Source organism: Mesoplodon mirus (genome assembly GCF_964341445.2).
Source record: "Mesoplodon mirus genome assembly, chromosome: 15".
Lineage (NCBI taxonomy): Eukaryota > Metazoa > Chordata > Mammalia > Artiodactyla > Ziphiidae > Mesoplodon > Mesoplodon mirus.
The window spans coordinates 50,884,945-50,908,868 of record NC_138991.1 but is presented as its reverse complement, the minus strand read 5'-3'; the positions used below and the strand labels follow the sequence as shown (position 1 = coordinate 50,908,868).

At 46.0% G+C, this 23,924-nt stretch overlaps 1 protein-coding gene across 1 annotated transcript in view; it reads right to left on the bottom strand.

Annotated features, from left to right (window-relative positions):
- Positions 1–6,999: 6,999 nt before the first annotated feature.
- The window catches only part of SYT17 (synaptotagmin 17), a gene marked incomplete at its 3' end in the record, with an annotated part of 77,363 nt that continues 60,438 nt past the window's right edge, over positions 7,000–23,924 (bottom strand). Inside the window, exon 8 of the mRNA XM_082645884.1 lies at positions 7,000–7,196. Within this exon, the coding sequence (XP_082502010.1) occupies positions 7,000–7,196 (197 nt within the window). The remainder of the gene's footprint in view (positions 7,197–23,924) is intronic.

Here is a 23,924-nt window from a genome sequence, read left to right as displayed (position 1 = left end):
GATCCTGCAGGGTCTCTTGGAGGTTAAAGGATGTGCCGGTAGAAGGTTCTCGACACAGAGGAAGTGTTCACCAAAAAGAAGCAAACGTTGTCATTAGTGTACAGTTCTAGCGTGTTCAAACTTAAAATAGATCCGCTGGTGTTTCATTGGAATCTCACTGCATTTATGAATTGATACCTCTAAAAATCAGTCTTTGTGTATCCTCTGCCTCTCTGAGTCTCACATTCCTCCTTTATAAAATAGGGGATAATAACAGTACCTACCTCACAAAGATTAAATGTAATAATTTGTAATACTTAGCATAGAAGCTGGCTAGTGGTAGGTGTTGAATAACTGATAGCAAATTTTGCTATGATTGTCATTGATCCAGTGCAGGTCTTTTCCTGGCTTTCCCTGCACACTCCCTCCTTTCTCTCCCGAAATGCTCAGCCAGGTGCCCTGACACTTCATGTGGCTGGCATTCACAAGGGCTCCAGCATGTCCCAGCCGCTCACTTTCTCTCTGGAACACCTGCTGCTGTGCATGTGAGGAATAAAACTCGTGCCCACACAGCGTGTTTTGCCGGCCCACACGGGGCTGAAAGCCTGCCAAGGCCTGACTCAGGCTACGAGCACAGCCCAGGCCCAGTTTCAGCCATGGCATAACTCATGTCTACCAGTTGTCTCAAAGCTTTGTGCTGATGCACCCCAGAGCATGCACATTTATTTATAAATGACATATGTTTATTATATAATTGATGTGCATCATGTCTGTTATAAAACAGCCCTCCCCCAAATTGACTTTTTTAAAAAGTTGATACAAACTATAAAAATGGAAGAAAGTTGGAAGGCTTTCTCCCCACTCCCCATCATCTGGTGTGCTGACTGTACTTTAGAGGCCCCCTGCTGTCATGGAAATCAAACACCCTCTGTGTGAATGAACCAGGGGGAAAAGGAGGGTCGTCAGACACAGGCCGCTGGAAATACTTTTGAAAAGTGGAGGCGGCATTTTTTTTTTTGCATTACGCGGACCTCTCACTGTTGTGGCCTCTCCCGTTGCGGAGCACAGGCTCCGGACGCGCAGGCTCAGCGGCCATGGCTCACAGGCCCAGCCACTCCACGGCATGTGGGATCCTCCCGGACTGGGTCACGAACCTGTGTCCCCTGCATCGGCAGGCGGACTCTCAACCACTGCGCCACCAGGGAAGCCCATGAAAAGTGGAGGAGGCTTTTATTTGGCAAATAAACCTCCTAAATGATCTGTGTTGATAATACAATATGTGATGGCTGGAGGTTTTGGTAAGTTGGTTCACGCCCCCTCTCTGGATGGAAACATGTAAAGTATTTGTGACATGCTCACTCCCAAGTGTGGTCCACGGACCAGCAGCATTGGCATCTCCTCGGAGCTCGTTAAAAATGCAGAATCTCAGGCTCCACCCCAGGCCTGCTGAATCGGAATCTGCATTTTGACTAGATCCCCAGGGAGTCATATGTACATTAATGTTATGAAGCATTGTTCTAGATGGGGGTAGGCAAACTTTCTAAAAAATTCTATTTTTTAAGAAAAATTGTTTGTATTTAAGGCGTACAACATGATGATGTGATATACATATATATAGTGAAATGATACCACAGTCAAACTAATTAACATATTATCTCCTCACAGGGTTACCTTTTGTGTGTGGTGAGTGCACCTGAAATCTACTCCTTAGGAAATTTCCAGTGTTCGGTACAGTGTGATGAACTATAATCATTATGCTGTACCTTACATCTCTAGACTTATTCATCCTACATAGCAGCAACTTTAAATTTTTTTCTGTAAAGAGCCAGAGAGTAGTGGCTTTGCAGGCCACATGGTCTCTGTCACAACTCTGTGAAAGACTTTGGGAATGGGTCTGGCCAGGTTCCAATAAAACTTTATTTACAAAAATGAGCAGTGGGCTAGATTTGGCCCACGGGCCATAGCTTGCCACCCCTTGCTCTAGACCTCAAGTTTACTGGCTAGGAAATAGACAGTTTATTCACTTAACAAATAGGATCTTTGCTGCCATTTGGAGGTTGTAGAGGTCTCTCTGTAACACAGTATATATTTTCTGGGTTCTTAAAGACGTTACTCTTCCCCCCCGCCCCGGGCCCACGCATACACACGCTGTGCTCATGGTGGCCTGGGGGTTGGGTGAAGATCTATTTCTTTCTTCCTATCATCTGTCTGCCTATCTATCTATCTATCTCCTTTAGTTTCTTAGCTTTTTTAAATTGTCATTTATTTACCAGTAAGTAAAACAAAGTTCCCTTCCCCTCACCACCATTATAAAAGGGACAGTAGAGGCTAGTTTATTTCATGCCTTTCAATCCAGGCACATCTCTATCTGTGTTCAAATTCCAGACCTGCTTCTGTGTGACCACACACTGATTATTTAATCCGTCTTAGCTTCAGTTTCCTCATCCGAAAAATGGGGACAAATCAATACTTTTCCTCATACAAGTGCTTAGAACAATGCCTGACACATAAATGCTCAATATATGTTAACTACCATTACATCACTATGGAACCTTCAAAAATACTGAATAGGAAGGTATGAAATTGAGAAGCAAAACAACTTCCCAAAAGTTAACCCCTGCCACCTTCAGGGCAATGTCTTCCAGTCTCTTTTCTAGACATAAGTTTTAAATTTTTACTTAGTGGTGCTCATTCCTGAATTATTTTAAATGGTATTCTTGAACATGAAAAAAGAAAAGGTATCCCACGGGTGGTGGAAGACAGGCCACCCAGAAAGGAAAGGAATTCTTCCTCTTTCCCTGCAGGGATTCCCAGCTTTCTGGGAGTAAAATATCAGTACCCAAAATAGCTGTTCCTGGTGCCCTGGGAACCATCACATCTGGGCAGAGCTGGGCAGAGGTCATAGCTTCTGTCAAGTCCCAGGGGGTAGACTGGAGTCCTGAAGGGTTCTGGAGTCCCCAGAGATGAGACAGCTCAAGATGGGCCCTGGGAAAATAGATGCAGATTTAAAACTTCACGCCACCGCTTCTACTCTACCTCCTTCCTTTGAACTCAGGTCCCTGCACCCCAAAGAGGGTGTGTAGGTGGCCCATGCATCTCCTTTCTCACCTCCTGGCTGAGGAGAAGGAGGATGCTAATTAAACCGGGTAGGTGGCCCACAATAGGGCACCTGGGGTCCAGGTTTCTATAGAAACCAAGTTATTTCTTCACCTTTCAACACATTTCCCTCATCTCCTGACAAACTATCCTTGGAGACATGGATGGCTCTGACATCTGTGCTTGTGCTGTTCTCTCCAGTCACTCAGCAAACATCGCCTGATGTGTGCCCAGTAGGAATGGCCATCAAGTGCTGTGTGTTAAGCCTTTGCAGGCATTATCCCGGCTAACCCTCACATCACATACAACCCTATGGGGTAAAAACTGTCATCCTATTTTCAGATGAAACAGCCCAGCAGAGCGGTCAGCTACACCAGCTCTGTATAAGTTTGTCAGGGTTGCCGTAACAAAGGACCACAAACTGGGTGGCTTAAATAACAGAGCTTCATAGCCTCGTAGTTCTGGAGGCCGGAAGTCTGAAGTCCAGGAGTTGGCAGAGTTGCTTCCTTCTGAGGCTGGGAAGGAAGGAGCTCTCCTTGGCCTGGGTCTCCAGGCCTCGCTCCTTGCTTGTAGATGCCGTCTTCCCTCTGTGTGTCTGTCTCTGTGTCCTAATTTCCCCTTAATATAAGGACACCAGTCGTATTGAATCAGGGCCCACCCTGATGACCTCATTTAATCTTAGTTACCTTTAAGGACCCTACCTCCCAATACAGTCACACGCTGAGGTACTGGGGGTTAAGGCTTCATGAAGTATGTGAGTTTGCGGGGAGATACAGTTTAGCCCATACCAGGCTCTAGAGTCAGCTGGGCCTGGGCCAGCATTCTAGCTCTAATGCTCGCTTGCCACTTAATCCCATGAAACCTCGGCTTCCTCATTTATAAAAGAGGAATAATAACACCTCTCACGTGGGTTGCTGCATGAGGACTAAATGAGATGCTTAGCACTTGGCACGGTGCTTAGTCAGCCCTGTGGTTATCGTAAATCAGGGGAGCAGATGCTGGGGATGCCCCACTCCCAGCCCTCGGCCACCTGAGTTCCCCCGATGCTGAGGTGGGCTGGGCCATGCCGAGGGACAGCTCATTTGCTCAGGCACATGCCCCTCATTCTCTGCCCGGGGGGAGTTCTCGGTGCTACCCCAGCTGGCTCAGCCCACACAGGACAGTCCTAAATTGCCAATCATTGAACGCCTCCGGGGCTTCACCCTCCGGCCCTGAGAGAAGAGGGGGCAGTAGTTAAATAGTCCAGCTTCCCCACAGCGGTCATTCTCAAGCGTATTCTACGTGGGACCCCAGCATGACTGAGCCCCAGCTGCCCACAATGCCAGTTAAAGCAGCCTTTGCATTTCTCCTTCCCCTGACGTATACTTCCACGTATGCTTCCTGGGCTCACCTCCCAAATAAACCATTGGCACCCAAGTCCTTGCCTCAACGTCGGCTTCTGAAGTGTCCAATGTAAGATAATGAGTAAACTGAGGCCCAGAGCAGCTCCGCGGCTTGTGTGAGGGCACAGGTAGGGTGTGCTGGGCCTGGGGTTTGAACCATGGCTTCTCTGGCCCCGAAGCCCACGGGCCCAATCACCATATAACCTCACCTCTGGTCCCGAATGCCTGTCCTGTTTCTGTCTTTCCTCATTCTGTTTGTTCTCTCATATTTTTATCCTCTTCTGTACAACCATGGGAAGGAAGCCATTTTATAGAGAGGGGAACATTTCTCCTTTTGTATCCTTACAAACATAACCTAACTCAACCTCCCTGCCTTTCCCCCTTGACCTTCATGCCATCTCCACTCCAGAGTGAGAGACACCAGAGGGACCCACGAGGGGACCCTGCAATGCCCAATGTGGCCAGAAGGGGTGAAGCCATCTCAGCCCACAGGGGGTTACCTAGGTCAAGCCCCTTTTATAGGGCATGGCCAATAGAAAGCTAAGTAGCCATGGCTCTTGCCCTGAACAAGCAAATAGTTTTATAGAAAAAAGCGTTACTTTCCTTACCTGGAAAATGGGGATAATAATAGCTTCTTCATCAAAAGGTTGTTGTGAGAACTAAACAAGACTGTGCAGGTATTGGGCTTAGCACACAGTAAGGCCCCAAGAGTTAAATAGAAATATAAGCTTCTTGTGGGGAGGACAGGAAGCAGCTGTCAGTTTAAGCTGGGTCTTGATGATAAGTATGAGGTGGAACTATTAAGCTGCTGGTAACCATGATGCTCAGTGAATGGGGAGAGCCTGTCCAGGAGATAGCATGATCAACAAAGCCCTGATTGCTTCATTTGAGCCCCCGGATCCAGCTATGCCTGAAGCCAGGACTTCCTTCGTTGTTTAAACTATTTTGTGTTAATTTCCTGTTGCTTGCAATGGGAGGGACCTAACATAAATCCTCATCTTCTTTTTGCACTGGTTCTCCTGTCAGTCGTCAGATGAACATATCTTAACGTTTAGACTGTTCTTCCTTCCCAGACCACACACTAATCTTAACAACAATGTCCAGCGTGACCGGTTGTCTGGTTATAGCCACTGGGGCCCTCAAGTCTTCCAGCTGAGGCTGTAGGTATCATGGGAAAGAGACAAGCCATCCCTGTGTCTGGTCTGAATTCTGGAGCCACAAAATCTGTGAGCATAATAAATACCAGTGCTTTGAGTCATTGGGATGATTTGTTACACAATGGTAGGAACTGAAATACCCTCCTACCCTCCATGCCCATGTTCACGAAGAAAAAGATAACTCAGATACATGGCACAAATAGATAATCTTTAATGTCAATAAACAGCTCCCCATCATACCAGACAATATGCTGTGGGAAAAGATACAGAAGCATCCAACAGAGAGAGAGATCTGTTCTAACTACACTAATTTCTTAGCATGAGAGAAATGACTTTGGTTCACACACAAACACAGAGCGATCCTCAGGGTGTGACAAGAAGGGGTATCGTCTTGGATGGGGGGTGCAGCAGCCGTGGTGGCCATTTTATTCCCTGTAACTGTCCTTTGCCGGTCTTCTGTGAGTCAGAGTCGCCATGATTCGGTCAAAAAATGTTACTTCTGTTCTATCATATTTTATTTACTTGACTTACACACACGCTACTGTTACTGAAGGTGGGGTCTTCACAGACGGGAGGACGCTGGGTGAAACTTCACTGACGGGCGAGGCAGACAGAAGGGAGTACTCAGGACTGAGGTCCCGGCCCAGTGCCTTGCTCACTAAGGGGACACACAGGCACACACACGTGCTCACCTGAGGGCACACACACCAGAACATCCACATACATACCCACAGGGAGTCCCCAGAATGAAAGCTAACACAAGGACGAGTTAATTAAGCCAGGAGAGCCTTCTTACACTGGAATATTTTTTGTTGCCGTTTGGTTTCTCCAAATAGTCTAATCTATTTATCACATCCACTAAAGAGAAGACAGAGTACTTACACTTTTGGGGAAAGGTACCAGGTTTGAAGAACCCCTAGGAACAGCAGCCCATTCAGAAGTCACCCAGTGGGTGTGCATTTTGGGCATGGGGGTCAGGCCTCCCAACACTGGCCAAACTCTTGGAAAATTTTGTCTCAATGGAGGTTGGCACCTTTGGGGAGGCCCTTTCTCTGGCCTGAGGTTGAAAGTGCATTTTGGGAAAGGGGGAACCACAAGAGCAAGCACTGCCCGTAAGTCTCAGAGCAGAGCCCACTCAGCTCATGACCTATGGATGGGACTTCTGGAAAGTTCTCGGGCCTCGCTCCTTGAGGGTGGCCAGTTTGTGATCAATAGTCAGCTTCCTTTCAGTTCTGAGAGGAGTTGTGTGTGTGTGTGTGTGTGTGTGTGTGTGCGGTGATGAGTGTGTGTGCAGGTGTGGATGTAATAGTATACATATATGGCATATTTTTTGTCCTAAGTTTTCTTCCTTTTTTCACAAATGAAAGCTGCCTTCCCCACAGCCCTCAGGTCACCTCCAGTGAGGCAGGGGACACACGGTCACACTCAGCCCGGGACCGCAGGCTGTGCCACTGCTCCACGGCCGTGCGGTGGGCACTGAGCATCCGCCGCCAGTGGTTGGATTCTGAGGGGCCCGAAGAGTACTGGCCGATGACGATCCTCCCGATGAAGTCGTTGCTGCTCTTCATGTTGTGGCCGAACACTAGCCAGAGGGGCGAGAGGAGGAGGGGGCAGGACAGGAGGCAGGAGCAAGACAGAGGCGTTAGTCTCCATACTCCTCAACTGCAGGTGCGAGGTCCTTGTCTTCAGGACACTGTTACTTTTAACCATGAGAATTCCCTGATTCCCTCATCATCCTCCCACGAGTCCCTTGGCTGCAACTTTAAACTTCCGACCCATAGACTCACCACACTGTCCTCAGGGCACTACAGCCGGACAGTCCTGGTGGAACTGCCAGCCACCACTGGAGTCCAGCTGAGCACTTAAACCAGGGTTCTGAAGCCCGGCACTGTTGACATTGGGGCCTGGATAATTCTTTGTGGGGCATCCTGTGCACTGTAGGAGGTCCAGCAGCACCTCAGGCCTCTACCCACCAGATCCCAGTAGCACCCACCGCCCCCAGCTGTCAAAACCCCAGAGTCTCCAAACATGGCCTGGTATCCCCAGGAGCTCAATTCATCCCAGATAAGACCCACTGGGCCATGGGGCCAGACATCCTAGGTGAATCCTGGCTCTGTCATTCAACAGCTCTGAGACCCTGAGACAAGCAAAGGAGCCCCTCTGACACTCAGTTTCCTCCTCGGTTACACAGGAATCTTAACAGTACTTTGAGAGCTTTCAGTGAGATAATGCACACTGTGCCTGGCACTCAGTAAGTGCTCAATAAACACTACACTGCTCTTTCGATCCTCAATTTCTACCTCTTGACCTTTTACAAAAGGGACCTAGGCAACAGAGGCAAGTTTCCTGAGAGAAAGGGCTCCAGCAATTTCTCCTCCCCTTGTTGCACTGCATGTCTCTTTGGAAGGCTGTTAATTCCCATTCAAGCTTAATTTGTGTATTTCAAGCCTAATGAGATAGCTTGATTTATCTTCCCAGCCAGAGTTCTGCCTAATTCCTTATCTGCATGTGGGTAGTCCAGGCATGCCATCTCACTAACGGGGAAGCAGGCTGTGTCTGTGTTATAAATGAAAGACTACAGAATGGGGACTATCACAAATTCACCCAGCGTGAGCAGAGCACAGGCAGGCTGGATCCCAGGAGGGATGCCCATTATCAAACAAACCAGCTAAAATATGCAGCCCAAAACAGAGCTTGAATGCTAACAAATCTCTGTTTCCCCTGTGGGGCTCACATCAAGAATTCCAAATGTAAAAATATGGGGAAAAAAGAAAAGTGGAAAAACAAAACCAAAAATCTCATCCATTGTCTTTAAACCCAAAAAAGACCTAGAGTGAACCAGGCTAAGTGAAACGCTGTGCCATCTCCATCAAGAGTGTCCCGTACCTGTCAGCTCCGTGAACAAAAATTGGACCAGGTATATTTTTTGTACATTTGGTAAAGTGTTCACTTTGCATAGGTAGACCTTATTTATATGAAAATCCCTTATGGAAGAGAAAAATTAGGAAAAGAATCTTTGCTTAATAAAGGAAATTGCTGAGAAGCTCTCTGATGCATCTGAAAAAAAAAAAAACTTTTTTGAATAGGTAACATTCAGGACTCTTGAACTACACCTAGTGGGCAATGTAAGGTTTAATTTTCACCAAATGAAAACAAGTTACCAGAGTCCCCTTCCCCGTGGGCCTCAAATCGAAAGTAAGACATTAGGAGACCATTTCAGGCCTCATTTGGCTTTCTTTCCTGGGGGCAAAATGTTCTGTCTTCCTCTGCCTCTCCAAAGCTCAAGAATGAAAATGCAGAAACATCCTAGTCAATAGGTGTAGGTTTTGCTTCCTTGGCAAGTGGTTCTAAGAGGAAATCTCAAAGGTTCTCAGGCACTGTTGGTGAAAGAGGAAGCATGTTCAACTTTTGGGGGAGGTTCACAGTATCTGCTCAAAATAAGAATGTCATTACTCAAGATTCAGCAATTCTACTTCTATGGATCTGTCCCATAGAATTATCTGCACAAATGGACAAAGATAAACATACAAGAATTATCCACTGTAGCAGGGGTTGGCAAATTAGAGCCCTCAAGCTAAATCTGGTCTGTACCGGTTTTTTGTAAATAAAGTTTTACTGGAACCCAGTCAAACCCATTTATTTACATAATGCCCGCAGCTGCTTTTGTGCTACAGCAGCAGAGTTGAGTAGCTGCAGCAGAGACTGTGTGGCCTACAAAGCTGAAAATATTTACTAGCTGGCCCTTTACAAAGAAGTTTACCAACCCCTGCTCTAGAACATCATTTGTGAGAATGAAAAATGGAAATAACAAAAACACTTCATGATGAAGTGTGGCTGAGGCTTGTTGGTACCCTGCCTGCCCCCTCAGCCCACCCCAGAGGCTACCCATAGCTTCTGTTGCTGGCATCCTTCCATGAGCGCCCAGTGCTCTCTGCCTGGGACATGCCAGTGTATGCTGACAATGTGACTTTCAGTAGGGGCCTTGGACCACTCAATAGAAACTTGACCTCTGAAAAGGCTGGGGACTAGGGTCAATCCAAATCCTAGACACCAAGGCTTCAGTGCTCTTCCCTGGTTGGCGATCCTCCGAGCATTCTGCCACACGTCGTTACTGGGAGAATTAAGTGCTGTCCATACACAACTGGAAACTCACGGCCGGTCTCTCCTGGACTCTGCCTTTTGCTGATTTGAGTCTGTATCCTTTCACTTCAATAAACCATAACCAGGAGTATAACAGCTTTTCTGAGTTCTGTGAGCCCTTCTAGAGTATCACTGAACCTGACGGTGGTCCTGGGGCCCTCCCGAGCTGCAGTTACCCACGCATCAATCGTCCTTGATTGGGGGCTTCCCTGGTGGCGCAGTGATTAAGAATCCGCCTGCCAATGCAGGGGACACAGGTTCAAGTCCTGGTCCAGGAAGATCCCACATGCCGTGGAGTAACTATGCCCGTGTGCCACAACTACTGAGCCTGCGCTCTAGAGCCCGTGAGCCACAACTACTGAGCCTGTGTGCCGCAACTCCTGAAGTCCATGTGCCTAGAGCCCGTGTTCCGCAACAAGAGAAGTCACGACAATGAGATGCCCACACACCACAGTGAAGAGTAGCCCCCGCTCGCCACAGCTAGAGAAAGTCCGTGCACATCAACAAAGACCCAACACAGCCAAAAATAAATAAATAAGTAAATCAATTAATTAATTAAATAAATTAAAAAAAAATCATCCTTGATTGGCCTGCCTCCCTTCCTGGTCTCACTTCCCCAGCCTCTTACTGGTGTTTCCTGGGATCACCTTCCTAGTAGCCTGCTTGCACCCATGTCCTTGTTTTAGGATCAGATTTGGGAGCACCCAGACTAAGACTGGAGAGGACTAATTAAATAATTTCTGATGTGACGATACCATGGAAACCAGAACCACGGTAAAAAATGAGACAGACCTATATATACAAGATGGAAACATCTCCAAGACATATTGCTAGGAGACAAAATCAAGTTGCAAAACAGTATATGTAAACACAATCTCTTTTTGCTTAAGAAAATGTTAACATATAGAATAGAAAACAGTATCTGGAAGAATATTCACAAAATTGTTAAGAGTAGCTCTCCCTAGAGAGAGAAAACAGAGAACTTGCCACTTTTTCTACTTATTATATAAGTATGTACCGTTTGAACTTCTTACAAGAATATATTATTTTGGAAAGGAAACAATAAGTTGATATTAGAGAATCAACATCGAAATTACCAGAAGGCGCAGAAGGATGAATGGCGATCTGATAGCCTACGTTCCTTCACCCAATGTGCAAAGTAACTGGCCTTGGTAAGTCACTCAGCACTTGAAAGGTGGTCGCTCCTCAGTGATTCAGCCCTTCTGATGGGAAGCAGTTGCTGCTATGGCCATCTGACCTGATGGGCAGGCTTTGGGACTTGCAAATCACTTGGTAAAGTTATGGCAATCTTAACAGTCTTTTAAAAACCATACATTTAAAATGCAAATTATAACAAGCTGAATAAGACGAATGACTTCTATCATAAAAGTTGCCTGGGCAAGTATCAAGATTTGCCATCACTGTAAATTCTAGGGAGTGTGAGAATAGGGAATTAAGACTGGATATTTACTGAATCCAGAAAGGGGCTCAGAGACAGGAGACCAGATACCCCTGACCACTCCACTTTGTAGATAGGGAAGCCAAGTCACTGAGCAAGCTGGTGAGACACTCACAGTATTTGCAGCAAAAAACCTGTAAAGGAAGCAAATTCCTCATAACTGGATCCCTACCTTTCTCCTCTTTAGAAACAATAACACCTAGAAATTTTGTTGTGAGGCACCCCAAATATCCCCACTGGCTGTTATGGGGGACTCGTCTTACTGCAGTCAACAGTATATACCTGCAAAATGTATAGGCTCTAATTTACCCTCATCATCTGGAGGGAACTTCAAAACAACTTTTACAAACCAGAGAGTGACAAAAAGGCATAGATGTCAGCAAGGACCTACTGTATAGCACAGGGAACTGTGCTCAATATCTTATAATAACCCATAATGGAAAAGAATCTGAAAAAGAATGTGTGTGTGTGTGTGTGCGTGTGTGTGTAACTGAATCACTTGGCTGTACACTTGAAACTAATACAACATTGTAAATTAACTATACTTCCATTTAAAAAAAAAGGCATAGATGTCACAAAGTCCATGCACAAAACCTGTGAAGAGGGCACCTCACATTTTCTCTTAGATCCTATATACTCTTCATGGCTTTAGACGTAATTCAAATAAACTTGGTCATGTGGTTTCCCCATCTGGAGTAATTTAAATTAATCTGGTAGACTGTGACTACCAGACAGATACCAGAACTTAAAAAAGTACAACAGAATCAGGGCCATTTGGTGAAGGGGCAAACAACCCTTTCCTCCTTCATAGAGCCCGGGGAAACTCACTGTGTGATCATTAATTTTTATAATGAAGATTCTGAATCAGTAGGAAAGCTCAACGTCCTGGTTAATGGGTCAAAGGAAGTACAAACAGTTTTCTATCAAACAGTTAAAACTTTAAAGCCTTTTTTTTTTTTTTTTTTTGGTACGCGGGCCTCTCACTGTTGTGGCCTCTCCCACTGCGGAGCACAGGCTCCGGACGGGCAGGCTCAAAGGCCATGGCTCACGGGCCCAGCCGCTCCGCGGCATGTGGGATCTTCCCGGACTGGGGCAGGAACCCGTGTCCCCTGCATCGGCAGGCGGACTCTCAGCCACTGCGCCACCAGGGAAGCCCCTAAAGCCTTTTTTAAAAGAAAAATTAATTTTTGGCTGCGTTGGGTCTTCTTTGCTGCACGCGGGCTTTCTTTAGTTGCGGTGAGCGGGGGCTACTCTTCTTTGCGGTGCGCGGGCTTCTCATTGCGGTGGCTTCTCTTGTTGCGGAGCACAGTCTCTAGGCACGTGGGCTTCAGTAGCTGTGGCACACGGGCTCAGTAGTTGTGGCTCGCAGGCTCTAGAGCGCAGGCTCAGTAGTTGTGGCGCACGGACTTAGTTGCTCCGCAGCATGTGGGATCTTCCTGGACCAGGGCTCAAATCTGCATCCCCTGCATTGGCAGGTGGATTCTTAACCACTGCGTCACCAGGGAAGTCCCTAAAACCTTTTTTAAAGTTTAAGGGGAACGCGTTTGGCGAGTAGAAAATTTACTCACACAAAACCCCTTTAGTGCCCCTCCCCCAGTGATCAGAGAACAGCACCGGGCATGCCAGGAACGTGCTCTGTGCCCTGTCACACTGTTCTCTCTCTAACCTCAACAAACCTCATGCACCCTGACGGCTACAGTCTCCAAGGATCACCCTCTGTGTGGACCAGTGAGTCACTGAAGTCCAGCTCTATCCTCAGACGCTGTGGACACACCTGGCATATTCTACTTTCTGAAATTTAAAGAATCACCAACATATTGAAACCATGTACAAGCCCCTGCATCCTTGTCATGTTGCAGCAAAAATAGAAATAAGGTTTTTTTCTTTTCTGACAAACAAGGAAAATAAAGGAACAATGGGTAGGCTAGGGAAACAACATAAACTGGCCTGAAAGAGTTAAGCAATCCTAGTTTTACTTTAACTGTTACTTGTCCTTCACAAAGCTAACTCCTTAAACACTCTCTGACTCATGTAAAGTACATCCTGCACCTGGTATTTACATCCCCTACACTCCCTTGTAACAATTTACCCCTTGTAGCATTCTTCATTTCAGAAAGGTCCCCAGCCATAACCCAGAGATGAACAGAACTAATTACTGGGCTGCCTGATGCCAGCTGTGACTGTTTTAACTTTTTGCAAAAAAAAAAAAAAAAAAAGAATACAAGGCCGTCATTGCTTTGATCCCTATCACCTATCCCAGACCTCAGACTATAAGACCTCTCCTGGGACTCCACTGGTGGCACAGTGGTTAAGACTCCGTGCTCCCAATGCAGGGGGCCCGGGGTTCGATCCCTGGTCAGGGAACTAGATCCCACATGCGTGCCACAACTAAGAGTTCCCATGCCACAACTAAGGAGCCTGCCTGCCGCAACTAAGACCCAGAGCAACCAAATAAATAAAATGTCGAAGAGAAATGCACACTTCGATATACATCCCAAGGAGGGGGAAAAAAAAGACCTCTCCTAATTCCCCGAAGAGGGGGGCACAGTTCTTGAGGCGCTAGCCTGCTGTGTTCCCTTTTTGTCTGGCAAAGAATAAAGCTACTCTTTCTCCTCCGAAACTCTGTCTCTGTATCTTATTTCAGCATCCGTGTAAAAAGAGCCTATATTTTGACATCAATATCTGTCTGCTTCTGTGGTGCTGATTGCCATGGCAATTCAGGTTAGGGAAACACAACTGGCAAAACAAAAGCATGATGAGAGGCACCGATGGGCTCAAGGCTTTGAAGGAACATGGAGAGTACCACTGCTTTATGAAGCACCTACTATGTGTATGGCTCAGGGCTAAGCATATCACATGGATGAACTCAATCTTCATATCAACCCACTAGAATGGGGTTTCTCACCCTCAGCACTGCTGACATTTGGGGCCAGATTGTTCCACGTTATGGGGGCTGATCTGAGCACTGCAGGATGTCCAGCAGCACCCCTGGCCTCTGCCCACTGGATGCCATTAGCAGTCCTCTCCCCAGCTGTGACAACCAAAAGTATCTCCAGACACTGCCAAACATAATCCACCCCCTCCCCTTCCACTGAGAACCACTGCTCTAAGGCAGCTGCTGTCACTGGCCCATTTTACAGCTGGGGAGCCCGAGGCCCAGAGGTGCAGGGAGATCCCTGCTCCAGTCAACATCCACGTGCCCTGAGTGAGTCAGGGGCAAGGTGAGGCTTTCACGTGTTGATATGTGCTGTAAAAATGATTTTGTTCTTTCCCACAAGAGCTAAACTCTTTTGGTTGCTAATTTAGTTTGCCAAGGCAGACGGTTCTGGCAGGGAAGCTGGACGACTTAGAGTGTGGGTGTGATAAACACTGCAAATGAAAAGGAAAGAAAATCTTGATCTTTACCAGTGGGAGCAGACTTGGCAGCTGCCCAGTTTGCAGGTTCGGTTCACAAGGTGATGCCCCCACCTGCACAGAGACCCCCGCCTCATGGAACCCCACCTCGTCGCTGTCCCCTGCAGTCCACCTCTTGGGTGCTGGATTGAGCATGCTCCCGCATTTCTGAAAAAGCTGCACTAAGGGCTCCCCTGGTGGCACAGTGGTTGAGAGTCTGCCTGCCGATGCAGGGGACACTGGTTCGTGCCCCGGTCCGAGAAGATCCCATATGCCGCGGAGCGGCTGGGCCCGTGAGCCATGGCCGCTGAGCCTGCGCGTCCGGAGCCTGTGCTCCGCAACGGGAGAGGCCACAACGGTGAGAGGCCCACGTACCGCAAAAAAAAAAAAAGCTGCACTGAGCTACCAAAACCCATCCTAGCAGTTTCACAGTCCTCCTGAACTCCTCACTGTGGAGGGATCCCCACGCTTAGTCAGGCTGTTCACGAGTGATCTCAGCCCTTGGAGGAGCCCAGTCTACACGCCCCTGCTTCCTCCCCTTCCCCCTCCCCACAGGCCACTCCACAAATGGACCCATTCTCTTTTCAACTTTTGCAAAACTTCCTCAAATTACAGTTGGTCCCCTGCATCTGTAGACATGGAGGCCATTTCATATAAGGGATGTGAGCATCCACGTAGTTTGGGATCCAAGGTGGGTCTGGAACCAACTGCCTGCAAATACCTCTTTTTTCTTCTCTCTGGAACCTAGAAGCTGTTTCAGGTTTTTCTTTAAAACCAGGTAGATCATATCACTTCCCTGGGCCTTGGTTTCTCCATTTACACAATGAGTGGGTTTATGTAGGATTTAAGGTCCCTTTCAGCTCCGAGATTTCTTAAGTTCTAGTATCATCCATGATTTAAGGGTGACGTTTTTCATGCTTTCTTGGCTCATTCTGTGATTCATAGCAGCTGCATGGACGGAATTTTTTCTCCATGTTTTTCCTTCTAATAGTCATCGTGACAATTTAGATAGCAGTATTACAATAATTTAAAATCAGCAATGCCAAATCCTGACATCTTTTTACTAGGCACTGAGCAAAGTACTTTATATACATTTTTGACTTAACCAACACCACCATCCTATTAGGGAAGGTGCTATTTATACACCCAATTTGCAGATGGGGAATTAGAGGCTCAGAGGGCTTAGGAGGTTGAGTGTCCAAGGTCACACAGCCAGCATGGGCATAGAAGGAATTGAAATTCAAAGCTCAGCATCATTTCTCATCCTTCTGTCTCAGAAAGAAGAGACTTCTCACCCATTCCCCCCTTCCACTGACCCTGACACAAGACAAAGACAAGATTAGGAACAGAAATATACACAACAGGTCCTCAAGTCAGCATGTCAAGGCAGAGGTACCAAGAGTCAGAATGGGCCTAAAACCCCCTCATGACAGTGCCGTGTGCAACCCAATGTTCATTGCAGCACTATTTACAATAGCCAGTCATGGAAGCAACCTAAATGCCCGTGGACAGATGAACTCATAAAGAAGATGTGGCACATATATACAATGGAATATTACTCAGCCATAAAAAGGAATGAAATTGGGTCATTTGTAGAGACATGGATGGACGTAGAGACTGTCATACAGACTGAAGTAAGTCAGAAAGAGAAAAACAAGTATCGTATATTAATGCATGTGTGTGGAACCTAGAAAAATGGTACAGATGAACCAGTTTGCAGGGCAGAAGTAGAGACACAGATGTAGAGAACAAACGTATGGACACCAAGCGGGGAAAGGGGGTGGTGGTGGTGGGATGAATTGGGAGATTGGGGCTGACATATCTACACTAATATGTATAAAATAGATAACTAATTTTAAAAAAAGACCTCTTTAAGTAATAGAAGACATGAAGAGATGAAAAATAAATAAATAAAATTAAAAAATAAAGTACAAGGCCCAGGGTAGAGGCCCCTTTTGCCCAGGTCTGCAGGCAATGATGGCTTAAAGTGTTGGATTCCTTTAATCCAGTGGTTCTCAGCTGGGGCCAATCCTGCCCCCCAAATTTGGCAATGTCAGGAGACATCTGGATTGTCACACTGGGGATGGGGGGTTACTACTGGCATCTAGTGAGTAGAGGCCAGGAATGTTCCTAACCATCGTACACTGCACAGGACAGCACCACATCAAAGAATTATCTGACCCCAAATGTCAACAAGTGCCAAGGTTAAAATTCCTGCCTTAAGGGAAAAGCACGCATTTTAGGGTTTCCCTTCATTAACACCCAATCCATTGTCACCAAAGGAAAGTCTCTGTGACCCAAGTGGCTACAAAGATCTGCAGGGAAAAAGAGCTGGGAGGGGAGAGGGAGGGAGAGAAGTCACCTCTCTGAGATAAAGAGTGTTTGGGAGCTCAACAGAGAAGAAATTCCAGAGCAAATTCAGGGCGAGAGGAAACCCGGGAGTGGGGGAAGGGACTGCTGAGAATGTCGCTGTGGCTTATGAATCAGATCTTCCTCCTTGCCCAAGAGAAAGAAGTCAAGATTGTAATCTGTTTTAAAATTCCTTCGGACCACGGGCCGGACTACTTCTTTGTGTCTGTGTGGAAACTGAGCCATGTGGAGCCTGCGTTTACAGGGATGACATATGGGTTGAAGAATCACGTTCAGATCTGTGTGTGGATTACAGTCTAGGAGGAAGCATTTAAAAGTGTGACTGTAATGTAATGTGCTTGTTTTTACATGAACAACTGAAACTTACACGTCTGAATGAGGATCATCTTTGTAATATTTGTTTAAGAGATGCTGGCATTGCTTTGAGAGAGAATGTTCACTGCAAACTGTCTTCCGAGCTAGTTATAAGACACCCACTGAAGCTTTAGAAGATGTCCCTCGTCTTCTAAAATAACTGAGAAAATAAAGGGGAGATACCACGAACATGAAAATCACTTGGAAGACTTTTAAAAGTATCAGTGCCTGGGCCTCACCCCAAGAGATTCTGTTGATTGGTTTAGGGGTGGGGGACTGGATGCCAGTGTTTTTCAACTGTTCCCCAGGTGATTCTCATATGTGGTCAGGTTAGACACACTGTATTAGGAGCAGATCAAAATATCCACTGGACTGGTGGCTTAGCTGGGGAAAAACCCCACACGTTTGGTGTCAGAAATGTTGTGAGTAGAGAAAAACAGACAGTTTTTTCTTTTCACTGTGTTCCAGTAAAACGTTATTTATAAAAACAGGGACTGGGCCAGATTTAGCCCATGGGCTGTGATCTGCCAATCCCTGATCTATCTAGGGCAGTGATGTTCAAAGTACAGACCCCAGAACACCAGCTTCAGCATCACCTAGAGCCTGTTAGAAATGCAAGTTCTCAGGTGCCATCAAGGATCTACTGAATCTACTGGAGATCTACTTGTCCTACAAAATTTTTCCTTATTCCCCAACAGAGTCTCTTTCTTAACCTTCAATGCGGGTCAATGCAGCAATTGTCTTGAATCCTGGCTCAAGACAAGGTGTCAAATCCTAGTGATAGGTGGGCCCCTACTCTTAACCTCTCTTGGCATTTGCAGCATTCTAAATCATGCTTTGAAAGAAATGATGCTGATTTGGATGGGCACATTCTAGTATGTTTAAATATCAGCCTACTTTTAGAATAGATACATAAATTGTTGTATAGTTACACGCTGAAATACTATATTAAAAATGTGATGAAAGGGGACTTCCCTGGTGGTCCAGTGGTGAAGACTTCGCCTTCCAATGCAGGGGGTGTGGGTCTGATCCCTGGTCGGGGAGCTAAGATCCCACATGTCTCGCGGCCAAAAAACCAAAACATAAAAAACAGAAGCAATATTGTAACAAATTCAATAAAGACTTTTAAAAAAATGTGATGAAAAACCACAAGTACACATAATTATATGAATAAATTTCATAAGGATGATGTTGAGTGAAGGAAGTGGTATGATTCCACCTACACAAAGGTCAAAAAGAGACAAAATGAATGTATGATAAGAAAAGTCAGCACAGTGTTCCCTGGGGGAGGGAGTAGTAATTGAAAAGGGCACGAGGAAATTTCTGGGAATGCTCTTTTTCTTGATCTGAGTGCCAGTCACATGGGTGTGTTCGTTTTATAAAAATTCATGAATTGTATCTTTAAGATTGATGTACTTTTCTATATGTATATTACACTGCAACAAAAAGTCAACTTTAAAAAACAAACGAATGGGACTAATGTCTACAACTGACCTTGAAATGCATAGGAAAAAAATGAATCAAGAGATAAATAAATGGAGAGACGTGTGGTAAAGCAAGCAGAAAATGTTCAATGCAGAATCTAAGTGGTGGGAATACGGATGTTGACAGGACCATTCTTTCAAAAATTTTTAAAGTTTCTTAATAAAAGGTTGGGATTTAAAAAAACCCAAACACACAAACAGCTTAATTGTCCTAGTTTGACATTTTATAGCTTTCGCTTGCTTCTTTATACCATAGAAATATCAGTTTCCAGGTCTGTGTGCCCATTCAGTTCACAGGCTGGTCACGGGGCTGTTGGATCCTGCAGCAGGGAGGCAACTTGGTGAATCATCCGGGACACAGGAGCGAGCAGGACAAGACTCTGGGGAGACGGTGACGACCTCCCAGTGGGTCCTGCCAGCTTATCCCAATGACCACAATAACCAGACCACACATGGCCAGAAACACTGTCCTGCGCCTGAACCGAGGGGTCTCACACCCTGATGATCTGTCTACTCACAACACCAAACTAAAGGTTCAAGTTGACTTTGGACCACTGACCACAGAGCAAACCCCTGCCTTCAATGCCTTCCTCCTTCTACATGATCTACACCACAAGTCACTGGGGAAATGCAAATTAAAAGCACATCCAGGGGCTTCCCTGATGGCGCAGTGGTTAAGAATCCACCTGCCAATGCAGGGGACACGGGTTCGATCCCTGGTCCGGGAAGATCCCACATGCCGTGGAGCAGATAAGCCCGAGTGCCACAACTACTGAACTTGTGCTCTAGAGCCCACGAGCCACAGCTACTGAAGCCTGTGTGCCTAGAGCCCATGCTCCACAACAAGAGAAGCCACGACAATGAGAAGCCCGCGCACTGAAATGAAGAGAGCCCCCGCTCGCCGCAACTAGAGAAAGCCCACGCGCAACAACGAAGACCTAATGCAGCCAAAAATAAATAAATTAATTAAATAAATTTAAAAAAAAAAAGCACATCCAGTTGTTTCATTAAAAAAAAATTACCTACATAGAATAAAATCCATCCATTTTTAAGTATACGTTTTCTCCCTAGTACTTAACATCATTTCTACTTGGCATAACTCAGCTGTTTTGTTTATTGCCTGTTCTGTTTACAACATTCAAGCACTCACCTGAGGAAACTGGGACTTTTGTCTGATTCCTTCACTGATGTATGTACAGAGCCTGGCTCACAAGAGGTACTCAATGAATATTTGAGTTGAATGAATATATACATTAATATGGAAAAATATCCAAGATCTATTATGTGAAAAGAGTAAGTTGCATGAAAGTATATTTATATATTTTGGATGTTAACAACAGAGGATGGAGATCTATGCGTACACACATGTGCACACATGTCACACACACACACACACACACACAGGTGCGTACATTCCTGGAAAGAAGGCTACAATAAGTTGTTAAGAGTAGTTACCTTTAAGTAGGGGGACTTAGGGATTTTTACTTTTTATTCTGCTCTCTCCTGTATGTTTGTATCATACACACATATGTATTATACATACATATATGAATATACATTTACGTGTACATATAATAACAACATAAAAAAGCCTCCAGTACTCCTTGTCCCATGTAACCCCTTCACGTCACCACATGCAGGTGACATGCACCCATAAACCACAATGTGGGGTGGAGTAGAGACCTGATTGAAAAATACTCCGCTCATCTTCCCAGGAGGGTTGCCCAGCCCTGTCTCCCGCTGAGCCAGGCCACAGTGATCTGCCCAGGCCACACTACCTGGGACATGGGGCTCGTCTGCAGAGCAAGATGTTTCTGTCTGGCCCAATGTTTATGGGCAGAAACAGGGAAGCCGTTTGAAACCCTGCACAGATGAGCACGAATTCAGCCAACAGGCTCTGCCCTGGAACTCTTCACACTTAGGCAGCTAAAGCGAAACTGCTGGGAATGATGAGAGGTTAAAATGCCACAAAGAGAAGAAACATGCCCCAAACAAGCGCATTACAGGAGCAGACTGGCTCCGAGCCCACACCAACCTGCCCTTCACAGCTCCTGGCAGAGGCCACCACCTCACCTGCGAACTCCAAGGAGACCAGCAGAGCTGCTACTCCAGCTCAGGGGGTCCCAACCTCAGCACCCCTGACGTTCTTCTCTGTCTTGTGCAGTGTAGGATGTTTAGCAGCATCCCTGGCCTCTACCCATGAGATGCCAATAGCTTCCCCCAAGTTGTGACAACCAAAAATATCTCCAGACATTGCCAGATGTCCCCTACGTGACAAAAATCAGCTCAGCTGAGAACCACCCATCTAACAGCTTTTCTACTTGAGCAGGTGCCCGGGGCTTGCCAGCCAAAAGGTATTTGGTGAATATACTGCAAGGACTTCTCTTGTTAGGCTGAATTCCCCAAGCCTGGAATTTGGTGGTGTGGGATCGCCCATTGACACTGATCATGAACTAAAGTAACAGGTGCTCAGAGAGGCAGGGGAGCAAACTGGTTCAGGGTCCAGGCTGGCTCTTTTGTTTGCCTCTTGGGTGCCCGTGGCAGAGAAAATTGTGTGGTCTCCAAAGCCTTTTCTTCCTGGACAAGCAGCTGGACTACATTTCCCAGCCTCCCCTGCAGGGAGTTGTAGCCAAAAGTGTCTGAGTCGAAGCGGAAGTGATATTCATAACTTCCAGGCCTGCCCCATAAAAATTTCCCATGCAACACACAATCCTCAGCTCTCTCTCTCTCTCCCCCATTCACCAGCTGGAGATGAAACCCTCCAAGGCCTGAGAAGATGGCAGAGCCACAAGATGGAAGGGGCCCGGGTTACTGAATCACCGAGTGGAAGGCCACTTGTGAGAAGACCCACAAAGGATCAGTGTGCAAGAAATAAGGGCCAAGACTCCCTCTTGCAAGAGCACCGGAATCACAACTAACTGCTGAACAATCATCAACAGGAAGACACTGGAACTCAGCAAAAAAGATAACCCACAACCAAAGACAAAGCAGAAGCCACAATGAGACGGTAGGAGGGGCGCAATCACAATAAAATCAAAACCCATAACTGCTGGGTGGGTGACTCACAAACTGGAGAACGCTTATACCACAGAAGTCCACCCACTGGAGTGAAGGTTCTGAGCCCCATGTCAGGCTTCCCAACCTGGGGGTCCAGCAATTGGAGGAGGAATTCCTAGAGAATCAGACTTTGAAGGCTAGTGGGATTTGATTGCAGGACTTCAACAGGACTGGGGGAAACAGAGACTTGCCTCTTGGAGGGCACACACAAAGTAGTGTGCGCATCAGGACCCAGAGGGAAGAAGCAGTGACCCCATAGCAGACTGAACCAGACCTACCTGCTAGTGTTGGAGGGTCTCCTGCAGAGGCAGGGGGTGGCTGTGACTCACGGTCGGGACAAGGACACTGGCAGCAGAAGTTCTGGAAAGTACTCCTTGGTGTGAGCCCTCCCAGAGTTCGCCATTAGCCCCACCAAAGAGCCAGGTAGGCTCCAGTGCTGGGTCGCCTCAGGCCAAACAACCAACAGGGAGGAAACCCAGCCCCACCCATCAGCAGACAAATGGATTAAAGTTTTACTGAGCTCTGCCCACCAGAGCAACACCCAGCTCTACCCACCACCAGTCCCTCCCATCAGGAAGGAAGCTTGCACAAGCCTCTTAGATAGCCTCATCCACCAGAGGGCAGACAGCAGAAGCAAGAAAAACTACAATTCTGCAGCCTGTGGAAGGAAAACCACATTCACAGAAAGACAAAATGAAAAGGCAGAGGACTTTGCACCAGATGAAGGAGCAAGATAAAACCCCAGGAAAACAACTAAATGAAGTGGAGATAGGCAACCTTCCAGAAAAAGAATTCAGAATAATGATAGTGAAGATGATCCAGGACCTCGGAAAAAGAATGGAGGCAAAGATCGAGAAGATGCAAGAAATGTTTAACAAAGACCTAGAAGAATTAAAGAAAAAACACCTAGAAGAATTAAAGAACAAACACACAGAGATGAATAATACAATAACTGAAGTGAAAAATACACTACAAGGAATCAATAGCAGAATAACTGAGGCAGAATAACAGATAAGTGATCTGAAAGACAGAATGGTGGAATTCACTGCCATGGAACAGAATAACGAAAAAAGAATGAAAAGAAGTGAAGACAGCCTACGAGACCTCTGGAACAACATTAAACACAACAACATTCGCATTATAGGGGTCCCAGAAGGAGAAGAGAGAGAGATAGGACCCAAGGAAATATTTGAAGAGATTATAGTCAAAAACTTCCCTAACATGGGAAAAGAAATAGCCACCCAAGTCCAGGAAGTGCAGAGTCCCAGGCAGGATAAACCCAAGGAGAAACACGCTGAGACACATAGTAATTAAATTGACAAAAATTAAAGACAGAGAAAAATTATTGAAAGTAACAAGGGAAAAACAACAAATTACATACAAGGAAACTCCCATAAGGTTAACAGCTGAATCTCAGCAGAAACTGTACAAGCCAGAAGGAAGTGGCATGATATATTTAAAGTGATGAAAGGGAAGAAATTGCAACCAAGATTACTCTACCCGGCACGTATCTCATTCAGATTCGATGGAAAAATCAAAAGCTTTACAGACAAGCAAAAGCTAAGAGAATTCAGCACCACCAAACCAGCTTTACGACAAATGCTAAAGGAACTTCTCTAAGTGGGAAACACAAGAGAAGAAAAGGACCTACAAAAACAAACCCATAACAATTAAGAAAATGGTAACAGGAACATACATACCAAAAATTACCTTAAATGTGAATGGATTAAATGCTCCAACCAAAAGACACAGGCTCACTGAATGGATACAAAAACAAGACCCATATATATGCTGTCTACAAGAGACCCACTTCAGACGTAGGGACACATACAGACTGAAAGTGAAGGGATGGAAAAAGATATTCCATGCAAATGGAAACCAAAAGAAAGCTGGAGTAGCAATATTCATATCAGATAAAATAGACTTTAAAGAATGTTACAAGAGACAAGGAAGGACACTACATAATGATCAAGGGATCAATCCAAGAAGAAGATATAACAATTATAAGTATATATGCACCCAACACAGGAGCACCTCAGTACATAAGGCAATG